Source organism: Asterias rubens, chromosome 21, assembly GCF_902459465.1.
Source record: "Asterias rubens chromosome 21, eAstRub1.3, whole genome shotgun sequence".
Lineage (NCBI taxonomy): Eukaryota > Metazoa > Echinodermata > Asteroidea > Forcipulatida > Asteriidae > Asterias > Asterias rubens.
In genome coordinates this window covers 7,697,104-7,719,080 of record NC_047082.1, presented here as the reverse complement: position 1 = coordinate 7,719,080, position 21,977 = coordinate 7,697,104, and the positions used below count along the sequence as shown (strand labels likewise).

Here is a 21,977-nt window from a genome sequence, read left to right as displayed (position 1 = left end):
TTATAACTTTATCTGGTACATTTATTTAAACAATAAAAATACACTTTTTGAACAGATTTGAAAACATAATTTTAAAATTATGTATTTAAATATTTTGATAATTATTTAAAGATGCAATTTAAATTAAATTATGAAGTTGTTATAATCAACCAAAAACATTTGAATGTTAAAGTATAAGTCGTCAGGATCCACGTGACTTTTGACCAATCATCTTCTTTTAAAAAGTCCGCCATCTTGACTTGTACTGCGAGCAAAAGAGAGGAACCTCGCGCGCTCAAACAGGATATATTCCGCTCGAATTAACCATTTTCTTCCGTTGTCCCGTGTTCCGTGGTTGTCCTCCATAATCTTGAGAAACCATGGCAAGCACGGGTGGCGGTAAGATGAGGCCAAAACGTTCTCATGGGGCCAACAAGCCCTACCAACGAACCCGTCCGAAGGTGAGTTTAGCACCCTCCACACACACGGTGTGTCGTCGCCACATGCCGTATTCATTTACACGGTGTTCGAACTGACCACCGACGACGGCTCGACCTTTCCATGTCGACTCATGTGTTAACAATGATTGTTTTTGCAATGACTGGTTTTTACTAACAAAAGTACCCAATTTACATGTGGTTGTAACTGTCTGTAGGAATTTAGACTCGGTATTAGTAAAATAGTAGGGTTACTTTCAAGAAAATCGTGTGATAAACATCTCATTCATTTTCACATGTGGGATGTGCGTTTGTTTTGTCATGTTTGTGCATGCCGGTCAGGTGGTGGTGAATACTGAATTGAATAGCTAATGAATGGATGTGCACACATTGGGGGGGGGGGGGGGGGGGGTGTTGTCGTGCTGCCTTGCTTGATGTGTTTCACTATAGTATAATTGGAATTGTACAGTTGTATTATTTACATTGTTTATTGCGCAATCTTGTTCAAGATGCAGTTCGTTTGTTTCTTGAACACTGACTGCTGACTGAGTTGACTGATCATGCGCTCGTGATCATGCACAATCAGTAAATATCATGGCGCCTCAGCTTAATGGCGCCAACGACAATTAGTTGAGTGATTGTCAGTCTGGGTTTTTTCATTAAATTATTAAATTTTTGTTGTTAATGTGCTCACAACAATTGGGCAATGAAACCCTTGAGGAATTGCGCAACCCAGGAATGCACGATCGTCAAATTGCGCAAACTATTCCTACACGATAAGCCGATTGCACAAATTATTCCTGAACAGTCAGCAATTTGTGCAAACCATTCCTGCAAGTTTAACTGATTGTGTAAAGGATTTTGTGCAAATCATTTTCTGCTTAAACAACACCATGGAACCTGAACTAAATCACACTAATTGCACGATGGCTCGATAGCTTCTACTAGGAATGAAAGTTTCAGATATGCTTCTGGGTGTTAAATGCGCCCTGCTCTCCAGTCGACTGTCTTGCCTTTGACCTTGTGCTGTTGGTTTCAACCTGGTTGGTTAATATGCCATGGAAGATGTCACAACAGCCAAATCAATATGCTCAATGCATCTTGGCCTGTGCTAATTAGATGGCTGCCAGAAAATATGGCTTCTTCTGCTTTTCAGTTTTACAGGGAAATATTCTTAATTTAGAACAGTCGGCAACCTTAATTAGCACCCAAATGAAAACATACTCTCATTAAAAATTGTCTTTCTCAAGTTATTCACGTAGAGCCCGCCAACACTCCCCAAGACTGCAACATGTGGCCTGAGAATAGTAAATCCATCCCATGTTCTTATTATTTAATTAAAAAAATCTCTGATTAAATTTTTTCCCTTATTTGTTATGTTGAATGTAATTTTAAATATTTCCCTGATTGTTGTAAACAATCTCTCTGATTTCAATGTGTAATGACAAAACTCGTAAGCATTGAACCTCGTTAGCATTGAGACTTCTGAATAGGCATTTAAACAATTAAAAAATTGTACCGTCTGTATCATGACATTACAATGAAGGTTGCTTTGTTGGCCACAATGTTGATTGGACAAGACTCAAAATTTGTTACGATAGAAAAAAAACATCACCTTAGATTTTTAAATTATCGTTTAAATAACTTTTAAAATTCAGTTTGGACATAATTAGAAACAGGTACTGCAGACCTTTAAAAATAAATTCATATTATGAACTGATATTAACTACCCCTAACACAATTCATTTAGTGTAAAAGGAGTTCGGAAAAAAGTTTGCTGAAAGTGTGTTGAAAGTATATTATAGGTTTACTCAAGTTTTTTTATAGTCTGCTTCCAATATGGATAAATTTATCCCCTTTTTCCCAAAGGTGTACACTTCCTGTAAAGACACAGTAAAAGGCGGGTTTGTCATACATTTGTCTGTAAGCTTGCCAGAGACATGGCGCTAGTGGATTATTTTTTTCCCCCCCCATTGTGTGTTCAAAACGAGACCATATATCTTAAAGGGGCCTTCAGCCTTGGTTTGGGAGGAGTTTCATTTATTGATGCTGAAGAACACCTAGTAGAGGGTTTAATGGGGAATTTGAGGCACTTAAAAGAGAGTAGAGGGGCATGTCTGTGAGTGGTTACCGGTAACACCTGCAGATAACCTCATTAAGTCAGCCCAATGCAGGCAGCCCATTGAGCCTGACATAGGCAGGGAAAGTTTAAATTTCTACTAAGAACATTACAGGGGACACCAAGGCAATGACCAGGGGGCATTAATGCTATTGCTTCTATGGTGTTTCATGCATGCCATTGACATAGTTCATTTATGTAAGCAATGATAATATGATACACCTAACTCCGTCACACACTGGACACTTGATTTACTATTTCAGGACAATGTGATGTCTGCGAAACACTAATAAAAAAAATAGACAGTCAAGTTGCCATGGTAGCAATGATGCAATCGTCATATTGTTTTCTAAAGTACATCTGTAGTCAACGACAAAAAGCCATTAATGTACCTCAGGCTTGGAATTCATCTTTTGCAAATACTTCTATTGGAAAATCTCAAAGTCTGGGAATTTTTTTAAGGGGCACCCAGGCCAAGACATGGATCAACACAGGCCATGGCCTCCTTGATTTTTGTGTAATTCAAGGCCAGATGCATGTTTGTATAATGGTGACCTGACAATGGACAATTTTTCAGTTTTGTTTCATGTTAGATTCCTGATTTTACAAATATTTTTTTCCGGATGGTGCCACTAACTTACAATCCAGGCCTGCTCATCTTTCTGAGCTTGTCCAACTGTTACATGTTTTTATTTGTTTATTTGTTTACCTTTTCTTTTGTAGTCATTCCTGGATCGAGTGAAAGATATGGTGACCCCATCTTGGCTATCAAACATGTGGGCCAGTAACCCACCTGAAGAATCCCCAAACCAACAACAACAACAACAACAACAACATACCGCATCCTCCACGAACTCCATCCCTCAGAGGCAAACTGTCTCCCCCGATGAGCGATACTTTAACCCAATCGAGATAGACATGGTGCAGGATTCTGAGCCGAGACCATTCGGAACGGGGGTGCAAAGGGTTACAGAGGAAGGAGTCACCACACCTGTATTCACCCCCTTTGCTGGGTTGTCTGTACCTGTGAGTACATCGACACCAGTAGATGTTGACGAGGACGATGAAGTCATCGAGATAGATGTTGGGGAAGGACCCTCAACCCAAAAAGGTATTCAAATCTATTTTAAGAAAATGGAATTAGCTGTTGCAAACTGCTTACCAACCAAAAGGACCTATGGTATAAATGCAAACAAGAGTTAATGGCCCTCGACCCTAGCAGAGTCTTTCTCAAAAGGCAAATTTTGTTTTTAATATTCAGAAGTATACTGTTCCCTAATTCTTCACTGTTGATGCTGCAGCAAAAGCAGTAGTCAAAGTCGCTCGATTTGGATGCTGCCCAATCATCTGCACCCAATTTCATATATAGCTGCTTAAAAACAAAAATAATCTAAGCAAATCAAAATTATGCTTACTAGAATAAGGTTATCAACCAAGATACCATGTCAAATGTACAATCTGTGACTGGTATCCTGCTTACTTTTGCTAAGCAAAAAGGGGTTAAGCACTATTTTCTGCTTCAGCGGCTCTAGGAAATTGTGCCTTGAAGTGAGTTCAAGGTTCATAACCATTTAATTTAGTTTCTGATTCTTCAATCAATACATGTTATTTATTTTGTTTGCACCAATTTTCTCCTTACAGATGACGTTTCGAGTGTCGTATCGTCGCTTTATCCCAATCTGGATAAGTTGGAACATCAAGAGAAACTATCGGATTCTAATCTGGATGTTCTCTCAGGTATGTGTGAATAGTTTCATCAGCACGGTCATGACCAGGGCCCAATGTTATAAAGCTGTTAAGCAGAAAATACTGCTAAGCAAATTTATTTGCTCAGCAAAAATTTAGTGGGGCACCAGTTGTGACAACGCATTCTTTATAGAATTTTGGCTGGTAACGAGTATCTGTTAAGCAAGTTTTTCCTATGCTTTTAAAAAAAAAAGTTTTTATGTTTACATGCTTTATGAAGTAGGTAGGGCCACTGATTTTCCGCGATCGCGGAAAACGGACGGAATTCGCGGAATCCGCCCTTTGAAACGGAAAACGGGATTTCAGAAAATTTGATTTTTTTTTTTTTTTTTTTTTTTCTTGACGCCAAAACTATTGAAATTGCATTCTTTATTAAGATTCTTTTTGTTAAACTAAAAAGGCATCAGAAATCAGACCATTAAAAAGTACGAGATCGTAACCGTGGATCATTCTGTTCTACTTCACACCATCCTCAATGTTTACACACATGATGTACACACGTTGTTAACATGGTTAAGCGAAGGGCATTATTCGCGGCACGTTTTAAACATTTTTTGTTCACCCAAATTGCATTTTCTCCCTCTCTTTTACCAACAATAATACACAAACTAGCTTACCTATGATCTATAAGAACACATACAATGTTTTTTCATCTCGGAAAGGTCTAAAATAAAACCGTAAACTGTCAACATTCTGTCGCCAAAGCGAAAACAAAATGGCTGACATTTTGTTTGTGGATGGAGAATGGTCACGTCCATAGACTTGTTTCCAAGTCTTTGATCATGCTGAAACAGCGCCCTCTTGTGGATACACTCCTGTCATTAGCCTACAATGTGGCTGATGCAGAGAATCAACTGCAGTTTTAGACTTGGAATCAAGTCTATCACATCATGTGCATTGATACTGCAGTCACAGTGCAACCTTTTTAGAACAGCAGTATACAAAATAATCCACAATTATAAAAAAAAGTATTTTTTTGAAATTTGTCAGTTCAAATGAACATTTTACGAAGTCAACAGTGCAACTTATCTCAAATTGATTTTTATAAGTGTGTCCCTGGGTATTAAACAACCTTTTATCTAATTAAAAAAACATGAAACGGAATTTTTTGTGCCTGAAACGGAATTCATGTTTTTGCCAAACGGAATTTGCACTTTTCTGAAACGGAAAATCAGTGGCCCTAAGTAGGTTTCAGGGCAACTTAAGCAGAAAATTTTGCTCAAAAATTTTCTGCTCAGTTATTGAATTGAAAAAGACAAGATTCTAATCATGAGTTTACAGGCCTGATGCTGAAATCACAGCAGGCCTCTGGCATGCAGTCCAGTGTATATTTGATCCCCGCTGTGTGCCAAAACAACATGGGGATAACACATTGAGAGATGAGTATGTTTTAGGTACAGTACAGGTTTAATACATTGAACCATGGCTCTTTTTTATGCGCAGATCTTGGCCACAGAAGTACCCCAAGACCTTCTACCAGCTTGTGGTCTCACACACCCTCGGGCAGGCAGGCAACTACAAGGGCAAGGCCTGCACCATCATCGCTGAGCAGACCTCAACAACCTGCTATTAGTACACGGAAGCCATCATTCAACACTAGTTACTTTGGTACTCCAAGAGGGGTAAGCACCCACAATGAGGGCAGAATTTCAATATACACATTTTTACTGTAATCTTCAGAGTAGAATCTCCATTTGTTACTCTTAAAAGGTTTTATATAGGATTGGTAGAGAACTGAAGAATAAAAGGCACATGCAGTCTTACTTTCTTTGGATAGCTCAGTTGGTAGAGCTTAGTACATTAATCTGGAAATCATTGGTTCAAATCCCTCTTTTGTCAATTTTTTCTTTGTTCAACTCAATTTTTTTTTATAAATATGCACAGTCAGTCTCCTTTGTGGCTTATTACCAATAAAACTTTTCTCATTTTTTCCGCAATATCCAAATATCCTGTCTGGAAACCCTTGCAAGTACTTATCAACATTCTGCTTCCAAATTTATGAAATTTGTTTGGTAAGGGTTTGAACGAATTTCCTTTGTTGTTGATTTCAGAGTGTAAAGACAACGATGGACACATCTACTTCATCACCCTTCTACCCAGGGAGGACAACATTTGGCGGTTCATCATCTCTGAGGTCAGCAGCATCTAAGAGACCTAGGACCTCGCCCTATGAGGTAGGCATCTTACCTCCTTTTCAGACAGGCGCTCCAGAGTCGCCCCGAACCAAAATCTTAATTAAGCATATGAAAAGAACAACATCTGAAACAGTTAGGAGCGACTGGACGCACTATAAGTGGAAAGATCGACTGTTGCAGTCGTTCTTTCGACTCTGGAGCGCCTTGGTTTCAGACGTCGATCTTGTCATGAGCAGAGCAGGCATGCAACTCTTCCGCGTTTCCGCGGAATTCCGCGTTTTTAAAAAACTGATTAGCGCTAAGAAAAACATTCCGCGGTTAGCGCGATCTTAAGACAATTTACAACAATGCATAGTAACGCATGGTCTGGCCTCTGCCGCGGCACGCAATCCATTCTACTGCATGGTCAATCTAAAGCCCACAGCAAGCAATGCATACGTTTACACACTGCATGCGGTCATTAATAGCCGTGTGTACGGTCGAAAAATCTGGAACAGTGGAACGCACCCCGTGGCGCAGGCGAGTTGTGTGCTAAACCAAGTTATTATACAGCCTTGAAATGAGTCTAAGGTCATGTCTTCGTCTGGTCCCGCTATTTTGCAATAGTATACACGTATTGTACATGTATGTATGTGTGTGTGAGTTAGTTACCAAACGTACATGTGTACTGCTGCTGTGTGCGAGTCTCACATTGCGCTACGAAACAGTCGCATCTTCAAACGTCCGTCAAAATGACATCCAAAAGAAAAGATATTTTAGAGCGGGACCGAGTGGTACCTGGCCAAATTAAAGCCATAGATAAAAGAGTAAAAAATACCTGGAAGTGGTTCTGGTTGGAAAAATAAGACGTAGACGGTAAACTGCTCTCCGAAACCGTCCGGAAAGTGGACAAGCCAGGAATGGCATATTGTGTGATGTGCAAGACGGCAAGCGGAAACAAGTGGCTCTCACCGAACATTGTAAGGCGGCAAAGCATCGGGAGTTGATTAAGTTGAGGAAAACTATCTATTGTTTATGAAATTTGCATAAAATTATTATTCCCCCCCCCCAAAAAAAAAAAAAAAAATCAGATTTTTTTTTTTTTTTGGGGGGGGGGGAATAATAATTTTATGCAAATTTCATAACTACCTGGGAAACAATAGTTAGTTTTCCTCAACTTAATCAACTCCCGATGCTTTGCCACCTTAGAATTACGGTGCATACATAGGCAAGGTGTTTTTCCATGTTATTTTAGTTGTATAAAACACTTCACTTTGTCTTTGTCATACATGCTAAGATTGATCCTAAGAGCATAAAAAAGCTCAACACTTTTTAGGGTACCATTGTGGGTCTCGAAAAGTTTCCTCTTTTTTTTTCATCGGGCAGTTGCATGCCTGGCAGAGCCAATGTTAATGTTATGTGAAGTTTGCCTGTCTGAAACCAACATTTATTGTGGTCAACCTTGAATCACTCCAACTGTCTAAGACGGGTGTTACACAGCTATGAGCAGTCCTTGAACTTCGCTCTTTAAGGAGCACAACCATTTTCCTCTGATAAGGGCCGCTTCTATTAGGAAAATGTCTGTTTGTATTTGTTGTAACTTTGCATAGGGCACTTGTACAGCAAAAGCTAAGAGCACCACAGCAAAACTGTTATTAAATTTACTGGAAAGTCTATAAAAGCCAATACCATTGATGATGCCCAAACCTACATCCGTATGGACTGTAAAAAGGGGTTACCCTGTTTCAGCCCTAGGAGTGTGGCAACGGCCTCTGAAAAAAAAAAATGTAGCCCACACCTTGAAGTGGCCTTCAGGCCTTGTGTGTCTGGCGACTTGCATAAAAAAAAATGAAAAAAAAACACCTGACATTTAGGTCATCCATTGTTCTTAATGAAATGTTCCTACTATCATGCCTGGTTTTAATGACTGTGCTCCATTTCATCCTGTCCAAGGTTCACCTCCCAATCAAGCGTTCTGTTCGTCCGAGGTTAGTGAAGCCAGCCGATGGGAGCAACATGGGAATCACAAGTAATACTGCCAAGAGGATTCTGGATACCTTAGAGAAGATGTCTACTCCGCTATCGGATGCTAAGAGGATACCCTTATCACCATCGTCAACACCTCTAGCTTTTACTGTAAGATTTCTTCTTCTGTATTCGGTTTATTCAGTACACTTTGAAGGCACTGGACGCGTTTGGTAATTGCAAAGACCAGTATTCTCACTTGGTGTATCCCAACATATATGCATAAAATAAAAAACCTGTGAAAATCTGGACTCAATTGGTCCTCAAGAAAGTAATGAGGAAACTGACATGTGAATGGCTGTCCTTGCCTGGATTTGGTTGCTTGTAAATTGCCTGTTGTAAAATAGCCCTTAAGGCCTGTTTCCTTCATCTTGAAGTCATGTACTTGTCACAGTGTTCATGTTCAAACTAAACTTGGCTAATTAGATCTTTTTCTCCTTCCATACAGGCGAGTCGAACCCCCAGGCCAAGGCCTGCGCCATCCCCACAGCGTTCAGTCGGCTTGAGCCACAGCAGTGTTAGAATACCAGGCCCACCAGTCTCTGGGTATAACACTCCTCGTACGGTCAGCATTACGCCCAACAGGCAACCACCTTTGGCCACCTCTACTGAGTTACCAAAGAACGAAAGGCCCTCAACCTCCAAGGCATCGCAGGAAAAGACTGTCATCTCTAACCCACAGAGCAGTGTGCCTGTTTCAACTCCAGCATTTACTGGGTTCTCTTTCAAGTGAGCTAGGTTTACTTAACTTCTTATAATAATAGTATAATAAGTCACTGGCCCAGTTCTGGAGTCAGCTGTCCAACCTAACGCTCCGTTAACAAAGCCAGCCACCAGTTTTTACTTGCACTAGCAGCTTTTTTGTATCTGTAAATAAACCCATTTTTTTAAAGCTGTTTTGGTGGCTTGTTCCTGCGGCTTCGTCTTACTCACTTTTGCACATGTGAAGACTGTACCTGTAAACATGTAGGTAGAAGAATAAACGTGGCCATTTATATTGCGCCATGTCTGTCTAAAAGACGCTCTTAGCAGAGAAGAGATGGGCCTACAATGAGTAACATTGATGACATTTTAAGCCCAACAAAGGTTTTCAAATGAGTTTTGAAGCTGGTATAAGTAGTGACTTATAAGAGATTTGTGGGGAGTTCCATAGTGATGGGCCAGAGTGTGAGAAGGATCGAGGAAACATTCTTACCAGAGAAAATGCTACAAAGAGATTGGGTTGTCATACCCCATAACGGTTTCTTGTTTTGCAACATTCCCGAACAAGCACCAACCCTGAAAAAAAATTCAAATTTTTGGGTGAAAAATCAACTCTTTTTCTAAAACTACTTTATTTTAAAGGGATCGTTTCTGTCAATGTTTTATAGAACCAACAGCTCTCCAGGGATGTTTTTATGGAGTAATTTCCCAAGGTAAACCCAGCATTTAAGTCAGCAGTCAAAGGTTATTGCATAATAAATTGATATCTTATTGGCTCCATTTCCTCTATCTATTTCTCTTTCATAGACCAAATACACAAACCAGCAGCTCTGCAACGCAATCTTCATTGTTTAGAGTAGACACGACACCAGAGCAGAGCAGTTCACTTGAGAAGGGTAGCAGCGGGGGCAAGATGAAGATGCCTAAACGTAGCAGTATGCACTATAGCTCTCACAAAGATGAGGATGATGTGGTGAGTGTTTCGTACCTGCATTCACTTTCTCAAAGAGCTACGAGTGATCTTAAGATGTCTATCAATGTTATTGTGAAGCAAGGTCCGACACAATATAAATCATGGGTCAGAGTTCACACCATGCACAAGCCTGCATGTTGTGGGCGATAAGTACAAATTGTTGGCCGGTATGCATGCATTGCGACTGATGCGCCATGAAAAATAACAATAGTTTTTTATTTTTTAGCGCCCTAGGCTGCAAAGTAAAGCTTTTGAAAGATGAACACCAAGTTAGAATGAATTTATAAAAATGTGGATCAGAATGTCGCAAATCAGTTATCTTCTTGGAAAGATACTCATGGTGACAATGTGTAAAAATGAAAAATTCATACTGATATGAAAAATGAATTTAATTTTAATTTCAGATTGAAGTTCCTGACCTTCCCAATATACCACTACCCCTTGGTAGCAACAAATCCCTGCCCTCATTCAACTTCGGCAAACCCCTCTTACCAGCGAAGCAGACGACATCATCCTTCTCTACAGCACCACCACCAGCAGCTGCTGCGTCTGTCCCCAGCCAGGGTTTCAACATTGTAACCTCCAAACCAGCCGTCTCGGTGCCTGCAGCTGCCAAGAATGACGAGCAGGAATTCACATTTGCTTCACCGATTCTCCGACAGTCTTCATCGACAATATCAGCGCCTGAAATCGAGACTACAGAGGTAGGTTAGCTTTTGTATGAATGGCTGGTGGAATGCTGTATTTAAAAAGATCAAATGTTTCATCTTTAAAATAACCGGAAATCCATTTTTAAACCCCAACCCAATTTTTTTCAAATATTTTATAACTAAGATCAAGTTCATAAAAAAATGAAGATAAAACCTTATGGAACACCCCATATTGCTGAGTAGGGCTTTCAAAACCAGAGATAAATGTATGTAAGCAGGCTTCACACTCTGGCTTTCACGCTTTGTGCTCGCAACATTTGTGCATATAATTCAGGTTTTTGTTCAACAGCCTATCACATCCCTGCATCTACTTCCTAATCTGTTTGTAATTGTACTGATATGACTTTTTATCTGCTCAGGCTTTTACGTTCAGCCTTCCTAAGAAAGCTGATGCATTCCCCTCTCCACCTTCAAAGCAAATGAACTTCATGAAGTCGTCTTCCAGCAGCCAACCTCCTCAGACATCCTCCTTCATGGCTAAGAGTCCTGTCAAGACTCCTCCTCGGGATCACCAAAGTGATGAAGAAGACAGGGGAGGCTTTGGTATTAAGCCAGCAAAAACACTCAAGACTGGTAGTTGCTTAGAGGTCTTCGGACTTGGTAAGTAACTAACTTCTTTGAGACTCCTTTGAAGGAGATGAGGTTTGCAGTAACACATTAATAAACCGCATTTGTACAGTGCATATCACTGCTAAGTCCCATTGCGCATCGCCAAACCCTAATAGAAATACTCTCGGATTCAACATATGAAACATAAAAACTGATATCTTTTTACATAACTACGGTACTTTGAAGTGAAATGTTTCTCAAAATACTTTATATTCTTCCGAAAGCTGCTGTAGGCTTCTAACCCAAAGTTTTTGTTTCAATTAATTGTAAAAGTGATTACCAAACGTTTCCCTTAAATATTTTCTCTCTCCAAACATACAATGAATGATTCACTGTAATGTAGTGTTACCTTTGCCCACTTTGAACTAGTGGAGTAATTTCTAATCTCCCAAATCAGTCAGTAGTTCCAAAGTAGCAAACTTCGGACTTGGTTTTAAGTGGATCAAAAGTAAACATTTTGATGTACTGTGATAAGTAAGCTGTGTAATTTTGTGGTTCTTGCACAACGTATGGGGAGCTTTGGTATAAAACAATCTTTTACTCTTTTAGTTCCATCCTCAGACCAAACGTCAATGGAAGCGACGACGGAAACCCTGACAACATCTTCAAACAACACAATATCAGCTTTTGCCGAGAAGTTCAAACCTCCACCTGGCTCATGGGAGTGCGACACCTGTCTGATTCAGAACAAGGCTGACGACAACAAGTGCATCTCCTGCCAAACTGCCAAACCACAAATGGTCAACTCGCATGCCATTCCCAGCAGTAGTAGTAGTAGTAGGGATGTTAATGCCATGAATGACTTACAAGCTCGGTTTAAACCACCGGAGGGATCTTGGGAATGCCCCACGTGCGAGATTCAAAACAAACAGGACGTTAATAAGTGTGTAGCGTGCATGACGCCCAATCCAGACTTGTCTACAAAAGCAGCACCTGGAACTACAAATTCTCTAATGGACTCGTTCAAACCGCCCTCGGGGAGCTGGGAATGTGATACTTGTCTTGTAGAGAATAACGCTGAGGCGATCAAGTGTGTAGCTTGTACTACAGCTAAACCAGGAGTGGCAGGTTCTAACAATCTCAAAATGTCCAGTAATACTACCTTAACAAACTCGAACGGCGGGAGCTGGCACTGTGCGTCCTGTCCAGAGAAGAATAATAGTGGCGTCCTAAAATGCAAAGGCTGTGGTGTTCTGAAGCCTACTTCAAACTCTACCGATTCCTTAATGGATAAATTTAGACCACCGACAGGGTCATGGACTTGTGTTGTGTGTATGATATATAATAAAGAATCAACAGATAGGTGTATAGCATGTACAGCGCCAAAACCTGGTAGTCAGCCCTCGCTCAATACGCCACCAGGTATGTATACAAACATTGTGTTTGATGATGGAAGTTGGTCTCTTCAACAGCAAGTTGAAAATCTGAATTTTATCATCTTGGCCCAATATCATGGCTCTGCTTAATGCTGAATTATGCACTGCACGATCACCATTCTCTGCTTACTGTGCAACTGCCGAAAACGCATGCGAAAAAACAAAAAAAACCTGTTCACCCTTGAAATATGCCTGCTTCCTTAAGCGCTGATTCTTTGCTATCGATAAACAGAGTCATGAAATTAGGCCCAGGTTGTTTGTCAAGATCAAAACAAGGCTGTGCACGATTCGTGAAAACGGCTGAACTTGTACAGTCATCGATTACTAGCCCAATGCTAAAATCACTGGCCGTGGGTGGGGCCTGCGGTCCAGTGTTAAGTTCAAGCCAAGAAGCCTGTACTTTATTTCTGCTGTTAGTGGGTATACATTTTGTAATGTTTCGATTGCACTTGACAAGACCTAACTCCTAATTCCTTTGCGTTTATATTTCTCTGCTATTTAGCATCAGTATTTAAATTGGGTAGCCAGTCATCCTCAAGCACAAGCTCAACAGCTGGCGACTTCCAATTCGGTGGGACAACCTCAAGTGTGAATTTCGGTGCAGCTATGTCGAAGGGCTTCAGTATACCTACAGGTGGGGTAACATTTGGCAGCCAGAAAGCAGACACAGGACTAGCATTTGGTTCACAAAAAGATGGCCCCGCTTCTGGGTTTCAGTTCGGTTCAAACTCGGAGGAAAAGACGAACTCATTGCCAGCGGCCAGCACTGTACAGTTTGGTACGGTCAAAACAAGTAAAACGGACAGTGGGTTTTCATTTGGTGCACCAACACCAAGCACGGCCTCGTCAACATCGAAAGAGGATAAGCCAGCAGTTGGCGCTAGTTTCCAGTTCGGTGCTGCTGCTACAACAACAACAAAAGCTGACGCAACACCTCCAAATGTGGACCCTTTCAAGTCGGCAGAACCAAGCAAAGCAGCCTTTGGAGCTGGAGGACGAATGGTAAATGCCACCCCTACATCGACCCAAGAAACGGACAACAAAGCACAACCCAAAGCAACTTTTTCTTTTGGTGGAAACAAAGCTGAAACCTCTACTATAAATTTTGGTGCTGCTGTCACAGAACAAAAGCAAACGTCAACACCTAATACCACATTTGCGTTTGGTGCCAAAGCACCAGCAACAGACAATAACCCACCTAAAAGTCAATCAACCTTCAACGTTAGTGCCAGTTCCAATCCACCTACTACATCAGAGTCGCAGCAATCAACAGGTAAAGCAGTCTTCAAATTCGGCGGCACACCATCAGAGACTAAAGACGAGCCCAAACCACCAAGCAGTAGTGCAGGATTTAGCTTTGGGAACACCTCTAACGCTGTTAATAAGACAACGCAACCAACACCTCATCAAAATAGCATGCCGCCTGCTTATCAGTTTGGCCAGTCCAATGCAGGCTCTGATGAGGCTGGTACGGGTGCTCCACTTGCTAAGAGAGGCGCTACATTCGGTTCATCGGTCAAACCGACGTCGGCTCCAGAGAGCAAAGCTTCCTTCTCATTTGGTGGTACTCCAAGTCAGACTGCACCCCAACAACCCTCTACTACATTTGTATTTGGTGGCTCTGAGAACAAAGGTTTGCCCATTAATTTAATCTTTAAAGATATCCCTGAAAATCTGGTGTGGCAGATTATTCTGTCCCTCCGGAGATTCTGTCCCCCCCATTCTGCGAACTGCGTACAAACATCTTGTGATAGCACCTTTTATTCAGTCCACGTCAATTTACCATATGAGGGACAGAATCTCTAGCGAACAGAATCATCTGAGACACCGGACTGCATAAATAACCCTGTAGGAATACAAAATCTGAAAAACGTTACGATCTCAGGTTCAAATTTTGGAGCATAAAAACTTTTATAATTCAACACAATCACATTTTTTTTAAAGCTGCTGCAGGATTACAAATTTGTTGTTGCCTTTAATTTTAAGAGTGATTACCAAAATAATACCTTCTATTTAAACTGAACAATTAAATAAAAAGACTTTTGTTGCAACTGAATTTCTTTTACCAGTTGAAACCCAATCCAAAGCCAATGGAGGTATAACCTTTGGAACACCGAGCCAGAGTGCGACGACTTCACAACCAAGTGATCAGTTTACATTCGGAGCAGGTAACTATGACAACAAGAATCAGTGCATTAGTCTCTCCCAGAAGTCTGTCAATCTAACTCAATGATGAAATTCAAGAAACCTTTAAAGACTTTTAAGATCTATTAAGATCTCAATAATAGTTGTGTAGTTTACTTCGTTGTCCAGCTCTTCGATCAGGGTTTGTATTTATACATGTTCGCTTTCTGGCCTTGAACTTCGCTCTTGAAGGGACATATCAGTTTCCCTCTGGTATTACCTCGAAGAGGAAAATGTAAATTTGTACAGGAACCTAGCATAGGGGACCACAGCAATAGACCGATCCAGTAGGCTCCGCCCACGACGCACGTGTGAGCAAGAACACGTGGGGTCTCCAATGCCTTTCTGCACAACTCTGCCGCGTGCCAAGATACGCGCATGCTAGTCGGACCTTATTTGTCGGACCTTCGTTGCGTTGTGATTGGTCAATACGGAATGGGGCAGAGCTTAGTTGATTGGTCTATTGCGTTAGGAGCTGTGGGTTATATCGAGAAATGTGCTTTATAAGAACCTATTCTTATTGAGTCAAGAGGTTTTGACAGCTTTTCTGTTTGTCTTCCAGCAACCAACTCTAACAAAACTGGGGGCTTCAACTTCTCAGCATCAGCAAACCAGACTGCTGCCCCAGCAGCAGCCACGGGTGGTTTCCAGTTTAGAGCTGGAGCGTCTACAACAAAACCAAAGGAAAATGCTCCCCCAGCATACGGAGGTACAGAATCATAGCTGGACTTCACTGTCTTTGTCAAAACTCTGAAGACCTTATTCTCAAACCAAGCTTTTAGGCCAAAATATAGAAAACCCTGTCTATTTTCATAGCCACGGCTTCTGCTTTTTATTTTGTAAGCGGTGCTATATAAGGTATGCTAGCCTGGAAGTATAGTACTTTGTGGCAGTCTGTAGTACTTTATGGCAAGGAGGGTTGCAAAGGCAATATTTCAGGGTAGTCCATCCAGGAGAAGTAGAAAAGATAAATAGTCAGTAGGTTCAATGTTCTGGAGCTGCTTTTGGGCTGGAAGTGTGTAAAAAAAAAATGAATACATTTCTAAGTACTTGATTTTGTGTCTGGTTCAGTTCAAACTTACATTGTTTGCAAATTGCGATATTGAAAAGTAAGTCTTCCTGAAATTGTTTTTCAGCATTCGGTGGCTCCAACGCAACATCAAGCACAGTTTTTGGAGCATTCGGAGCTCCGGCAACAACCAACTCTACTCCCAACCCATTCGGAGGACAGCAGCCATCGCAAGCAGTTGCTCCTACCTTTGGTACCCCGAGCAGCTCAAGTGTCTTTGGCAGTGTAGCTGCTGCCACCCCAGCGTTCGGCACAGTTGCGTCGGCTAATAACTCTAGGTCATCTACACCTACATTTGGGGCAACGGGGGGAAATGCGGCGCCTGGATTTGGGAGTTCTGGGACGACTGTGCCGGCATTTGGTGCAGGTGCAACGAATTCTGGAATAGGTACTTAGAACTTTTTTTTTGCTTAGGTGACTTAACCCCTTTTCACACTACTCTTTCCTGCGGGGAACGATGGCAAAACGCTTCTCCTTAAAAAAGCAGTTATGAAATGGCATGTGAAATAGTCAAAATAGCCTGGATGTATGCATAAAACATACTCGCTCTGAGATGCAATGTTTTTGCATGGAGCAATTTCTTTGTGAGATAGGACATTTATTGAAACTTTACATTTTTGCACTGACGTAAAGAATTCATCTCTTTTTAATTTCCTTTTTTGTCTTTCTTTTTTTTGTATTTGCATTACCGAATGAGAGGGGAATGGGTACCATAAAATGTTGTGTTTGAAGTTTGGAAGACGAAAAAAAAGAAAAGGTTCTATCCCTTTAAAGCTTTGCATTTTTGTGGGATTATAAATAATTTCTTTCCAAACATTTTCTTGCTAGGATTTCAAGCGGAGGCAGCAGCTCCAGCAGGCTTTAACTTTGGAGGAAACAATGCCACCAGTACGGCGCCAGGGGTGTTCGCCTTTGGAGCAGCTAACAATAACGCCGCACAAAGCACGGCGGCAGCTCCTCAATCAACTGGTGGGTTTAACTTCGGTGGACAGCAGCAGCAGCAGCAGCCGTCTGGGTTTGGAGCCCAGAATACCACAGGAGCTGCAGGCTCAACTCCTGGTGTCTTCGCATTCGGGTGAGTCTCTTGTCTAATTCTTCACCAGGCTTAGAGCCTCATCTTTGAGAGGGCAAGGCCATTTTCATTTTGCCAAGGGCATTTCCATTTGAACTTTTTGTTTATGTAACAGTTTATACAGTGATTTTGTAATTAAAAATGTCATCACTCAAAGTTTTCTTTTTTGATATATTTTTTTTCTGAACAGGGGAAATCAAGCACCTGCCGCCTCCTCCTTCAGTTTTGGTCAAGCAGGATCCCAGCAGCAGCAACCACGTAAGATAAGGAAAGCTGTACGTAGGACCAGAAAGACATAGTAGCGCCAAAGAAATTCAAATCTTTAGGTAACCTTTCTCTTTTTAGATGCTAACTTTCATCACTCTAGTCCTTTAATCCTGCAGTCACTGTATGGATAGAATCTTTCAAAATGGCACAGCCAAATGTACGCCAAATAACCCCACCACATTCTTAGCATCGGTTGATTTGTATTGAACTTGACAAAAATCTTTTGGTATTATTAGTCTGCCTTCATTAATAAAAAGTTATAAAAAAGCATTTAGTAAAGCCTTTTCCAGCGGTTGCAAAGCGCTACAACAGAACAAATGTAAAACCACAGAAGAAGCATATTAATCAATCAACCGAGTTTTAACTTTGTCAAGAATTTCCCTTTTATACTCTCTACTATTAACTGTCATGTGAGGCCGACAACTCATTAACTCTGCAGATACTTTAGACACTAATTTATTATCTTAGACAAGTTCCAAGAATTCAAAGAAATGTAGAGTAAAGCATTAGTTCCATTCAAGTATAAGGAAATATCCAAGAGATTGGACAATTAACTAAGCAAATAGTAATAATAATGTACGTTTTGCCAAGAGATTGTACAATGGAATACTAATGTACGTTTTGAAGCAATGCATGGTGAGGTATCAATGTTTATTCAGTTTGCGGTAACACCATTTGTATATCTACTTTTCTGTTTAGATTTTTTGTTCTTTGGGAACTAGGTCTTGCTTTCATTCTACTGCCGCAGAGTAGATTTTGGATTTAAGTATCCGCGATAGTAGGACGAAAAGTAAGACCTTGTTCCCAAAAATCAAAATCTACATAGCGAAGTAGATACACACATGGTGGTACAATGATAATAATACCGAGTTCTTGTGTAGCCCTTTATCACAGCCGATGGGCGTATCATGGTACTTCAAATGAAGACACTATGCCTTGTGTAGACATCAGTCTTTGCTTCTTGTGTATTTTTGTCCCTTCTACTTTTTTTTTTTTTTTTTTAAATACAAGAATTCCCTTTTTTACAAAGTTACAGAATCGGCACCAATCCCATTTGTGATTTTAAAATGTAGTCGTGGTTGAGTCAAACCCTTCAAATTAAATTTAGGTATTTTTTAAACCGGATAGAATGTTTTTTTCTTTTATGCCTTGAGTTTTGTTTTTGTTTCTGTTGGCACTTACTGGATGTGTTTTTGTTTTGTTATGATCACCCTCTCTGTTATGTTAAGTTTTAATTGTTATTGTGGTGCAAAGCCCATCCATACTTGGAAGTTATTTATATTTAGCCTGCGTTTAAGACAAGTGAAACCATTTTCGAATTGCCGGTGATGATCTCTATCTATTGCTGAAGTAACATTATTTCTCTGGGGTTTCTTTTAAAGGCAGGGTAAACTTTTGTTCATTAACGTGTGGAGTAATTATCCAAAGTACACCCTGCCTTAAAGCGTAAGCCTTGTAAAAATCACAACACATCAAATATGTAAGAAAGCATTGTTGTTTTCTCTAAATGTAAATAGCAAATGTAAGAAATGTGGCCAGTTATTTGTTTTTGTCCATTGATTGGTGAGAATTGGGGATGGGGGGGGGGATTGTTTGGTTTAAAAAGCTGAATGGAAGTAATGGTATGAGATTGTTTATGGAAGTGTTTAACAATTAATAGAATCCAGAAATATTGTCCCAAAAGCTGTTTCGGTCGAAATACTCGGCTATGCAAAATTGATGGATGAAATCGTTTCATGCTATAGGTGAACATAAACAGCCTGGAATTTCGTCTTTAAGAGAGGGCAAAGCCATTTTCATTTTGCAAAGTGCACTTCCATTTGACAAGTCTATTGGGGCACTTTTTTAAAGGAGCATCCAGGCCAAGACCAGTGTTTTGTAAGGCATGCACAGTAGTGTAAACAAACAAAAACAATAGAAAACATCTTGATTCGAAACCTCAATAAAAAATATACAATTCCCACAATCTACATTCTACTAGTGTGAATCAGTTTGAGTTGTAAAACTGACAATATAAATAAAAAATTATTGGCTTGTTAAGCGATGCAAATAGGCAGATTTGTCATTTTGTACACAGTGATTTTCACCTTTTTTAAAAGCCAATTCTAAGTTAAGTTTCAGATGCATATTTTGTCTTCGGATGAAACTAATCGAGGAACATTAACATTTTCTGTTGATTTCTTGGTTGTTTTATACATGAATTGTGATAATTTCATTACAGGGTCTAGTCAGGAAGAGTCAGTCTAAAAATGTACAAAGATTTCCCCAAAACACGCAGGGATAATTTTTCAGTGCATTGATGATTATTTAAAAATTAATATTGAATATCATGCCCAATTGTGCTCTTATGGGCTTAAAATAATTGGAACCTAAAGGGTTTCGCAAAGCAGTGGCAACACTGGATTTATTCATGCTATGTTTCTTTGATACACTGTGAGCAAATTAATAATAACAATTAAAATATATGTTGATATTGTTTGGTACTAGGAAACTATTTATAATCATTGACATTTTAGGTACATCAGTGAGCAATTTATCTTAGTGATTGTAATGATCATTCCTAGGAGTCATATTATACCACATACTTGACCCCTTTGCTAGAATTATTTATGCTCGATACTAACTTGAGTTTAAGGGAAAGTATCCCTGTTTAAACATTCAAAAATAAACAACTGTATATTCACAATTTTCTTGTTAAAGACACATGATGTTACTGGGGCCCAATTTCATAGATCTGCCTGGGCGAGCAATAGTGCTTAACAAATTTCTGCTTACCAAAACAAATAAGCAGGAAACAAGTCACAGTTAGTACAAATAACTTACATGTTGGGGCTACTATCCTTATTCAAGTAAGCATACTTGTTTTGTTCTTATGTTTCTTTTTTGCTAAGCAGCCCTATGAAATTGGGCTCTTGCCTCACGACATAAGGATGTTGAGTATTAAGTATATCTCAACACGTTTTTTCTGCTAAGTTAAAAATTATCATGGCACCAGTCCTATTTAATCTAAATTACACAGTTATTTGGCTGGTATCCTGTTTCTGCCAAGCAATAATCTTTAGTGCTTAGCAAAGTTTTGTGCTTAGCGTCTGTTGGTATCTTATCTTATTCTCTGGTTGAATTATCAATCATGAACAGTAATTCCCCTTTCAGCCTCGTTTTTGTTACACAGTTGTGAATCTTTCCATTTCCAAAATTGAACAGGCTTTGCACTTTTGAAATATGTAAATCAAGGTTTGCTTTTTTCACTAAAGGTGTACAAAAAACAAGTTTTCAGAAACACGCGTTCAAAATGTTTTTAAATTCAAAGCACACACAAAGATGAATGTGTAAACCAAATTCATCTGAAAGATATTACCGTTTTAAGCTTCAACGTTTTAAAATGTTATTCTGACACAAATCGTCTGAGAATGATTGTAGTTTGGTTGTATAAAATTATTTGCAGCATAAAGAATGACAATTCGCAAGCCAGACTTGAATTTTGCATGTACTTGTGTATTCTAAGTATAACGGTATGTGGCTGTAGAAACTAACGCATCAACACTTATCGCTCTAATCTGCATCATGTTTTAATGATTATTGCTTTTTACTGCAAAAAGAAGCTTGACTTGTTTTCTTCCATGGTTCCTACTTTCTCCCTTCTGTTAACAATTCTATTACCTATTTAGCTTTTTTAAATCGAGACATCATGTGTTATAAATAAAATGCCTTATTTTTTCCTTTTTTTGTTTTGTTTATTGTATAAATATTGTATATAGCCAACTGAGGTCAGAACCATTTTTGTAAAGGGGATTTTTTTTACTCGGTGCAATTTGTTAAAATGTATAATTTAAAATGGCCTTTATTTTCAAAATCGGACTTTCTAAGACTAGTATTTTGTACTTAAGTAGGTAACAAAAAAGTGCTGATATTCTATATAATGTTTGCTGTGTTTGCACCAGTACACAGCAAATAAACTATGATATATTTTCAAGAGTAAAAAGAGTTAAATAACCCCTGTACAGGAATGGTCTGGCCCAGTTTGAATTGCTTAAAAGTACACAATAATTATTACAAAAGAATAACACATAAATGAGTTTGTTATAAATTGTGTATCACATCAGAAACCAATGCCCTGTCATAAATGTGTGTATTTATATTTGAACATGGACAAAATATGAGTGACATTTAAAACAAATATTGTTTGAAAGAAAAAAAATCTATGAGCTACTTTTCGAAAGGAACTTATTAATATTAGGGAAATTTTGCTTTTTGTGTGAATTGTGTAATTGTGAGTTTAAAAACTTGAGAAACACTTAGTGAGAATGTGAGGAAATTAAAGAGTTGTTAGTGTTGTGTGAAGAAAACCAAATATCTTAACAACAAGGGCATTTATTTCTGGTGTGGTGCAGGTTATTTGCAGAATTATTGTTGTATATAGTTTTTATGGAGCCTGATAATTAATGGATCCATTCTGAGCATTGGTAACGAGGAGAAACAATAAAGAAGGCAGATTATAGCCACAAAATGGATAGAAATCTCTATTTATGTGTCTGTTTTTAGCTTGAGTTATGAATACGCAAATTGAGTGACGTGGGAATGAAGAACCAATCACA

At 39.5% G+C, this 21,977-nt stretch overlaps 1 protein-coding gene across 1 annotated transcript; it reads left to right on the top strand.

Annotated features, from left to right (window-relative positions):
* The first annotated feature begins 239 nt into the window (after positions 1-239).
* On the top strand, positions 240-21,887 carry LOC117304685 (nuclear pore complex protein Nup153-like). The gene is made up of 17 exons (XM_033789263.1): positions 240-440; positions 3,259-3,646; positions 4,177-4,272; positions 5,725-5,903; positions 6,333-6,455; positions 8,349-8,531; positions 8,869-9,149; positions 9,930-10,095; positions 10,500-10,799; positions 11,165-11,405; positions 11,964-12,776; positions 13,293-14,423; positions 14,860-14,958; positions 15,537-15,683; positions 16,111-16,431; positions 16,872-17,118; positions 17,306-21,887. Exons 1-17 carry the CDS (start codon positions 360-362, stop codon positions 17,412-17,414), a joined length of 4,905 nt encoding a protein of 1,634 aa, XP_033645154.1. The 5' UTR covers positions 240-359; the 3' UTR covers positions 17,415-21,887.
* Positions 21,888-21,977: the final 90 nt, after the last annotated feature.

Excerpts from the sequence above, each read along its gene's own strand:
- LOC117304685 (XM_033789263.1), top strand. The coding sequence starts at position 360 with ATGGCAAGCACGGGTGGCGGTAAGATGAGGCCAAAACGTTCTCATGGG. Across the intron at positions 14,424-14,859 it reads TGGTGGCTCTGAGAACAAAG|TTGAAACCCAATCCAAAGCC; the intron begins GTTTGCCCATTA and ends TTCTTTTACCAG. Across the intron at positions 17,119-17,305 it reads CCTGGTGTCTTCGCATTCGG|GGGAAATCAAGCACCTGCCG; the intron begins GTGAGTCTCTTG and ends TTTTCTGAACAG.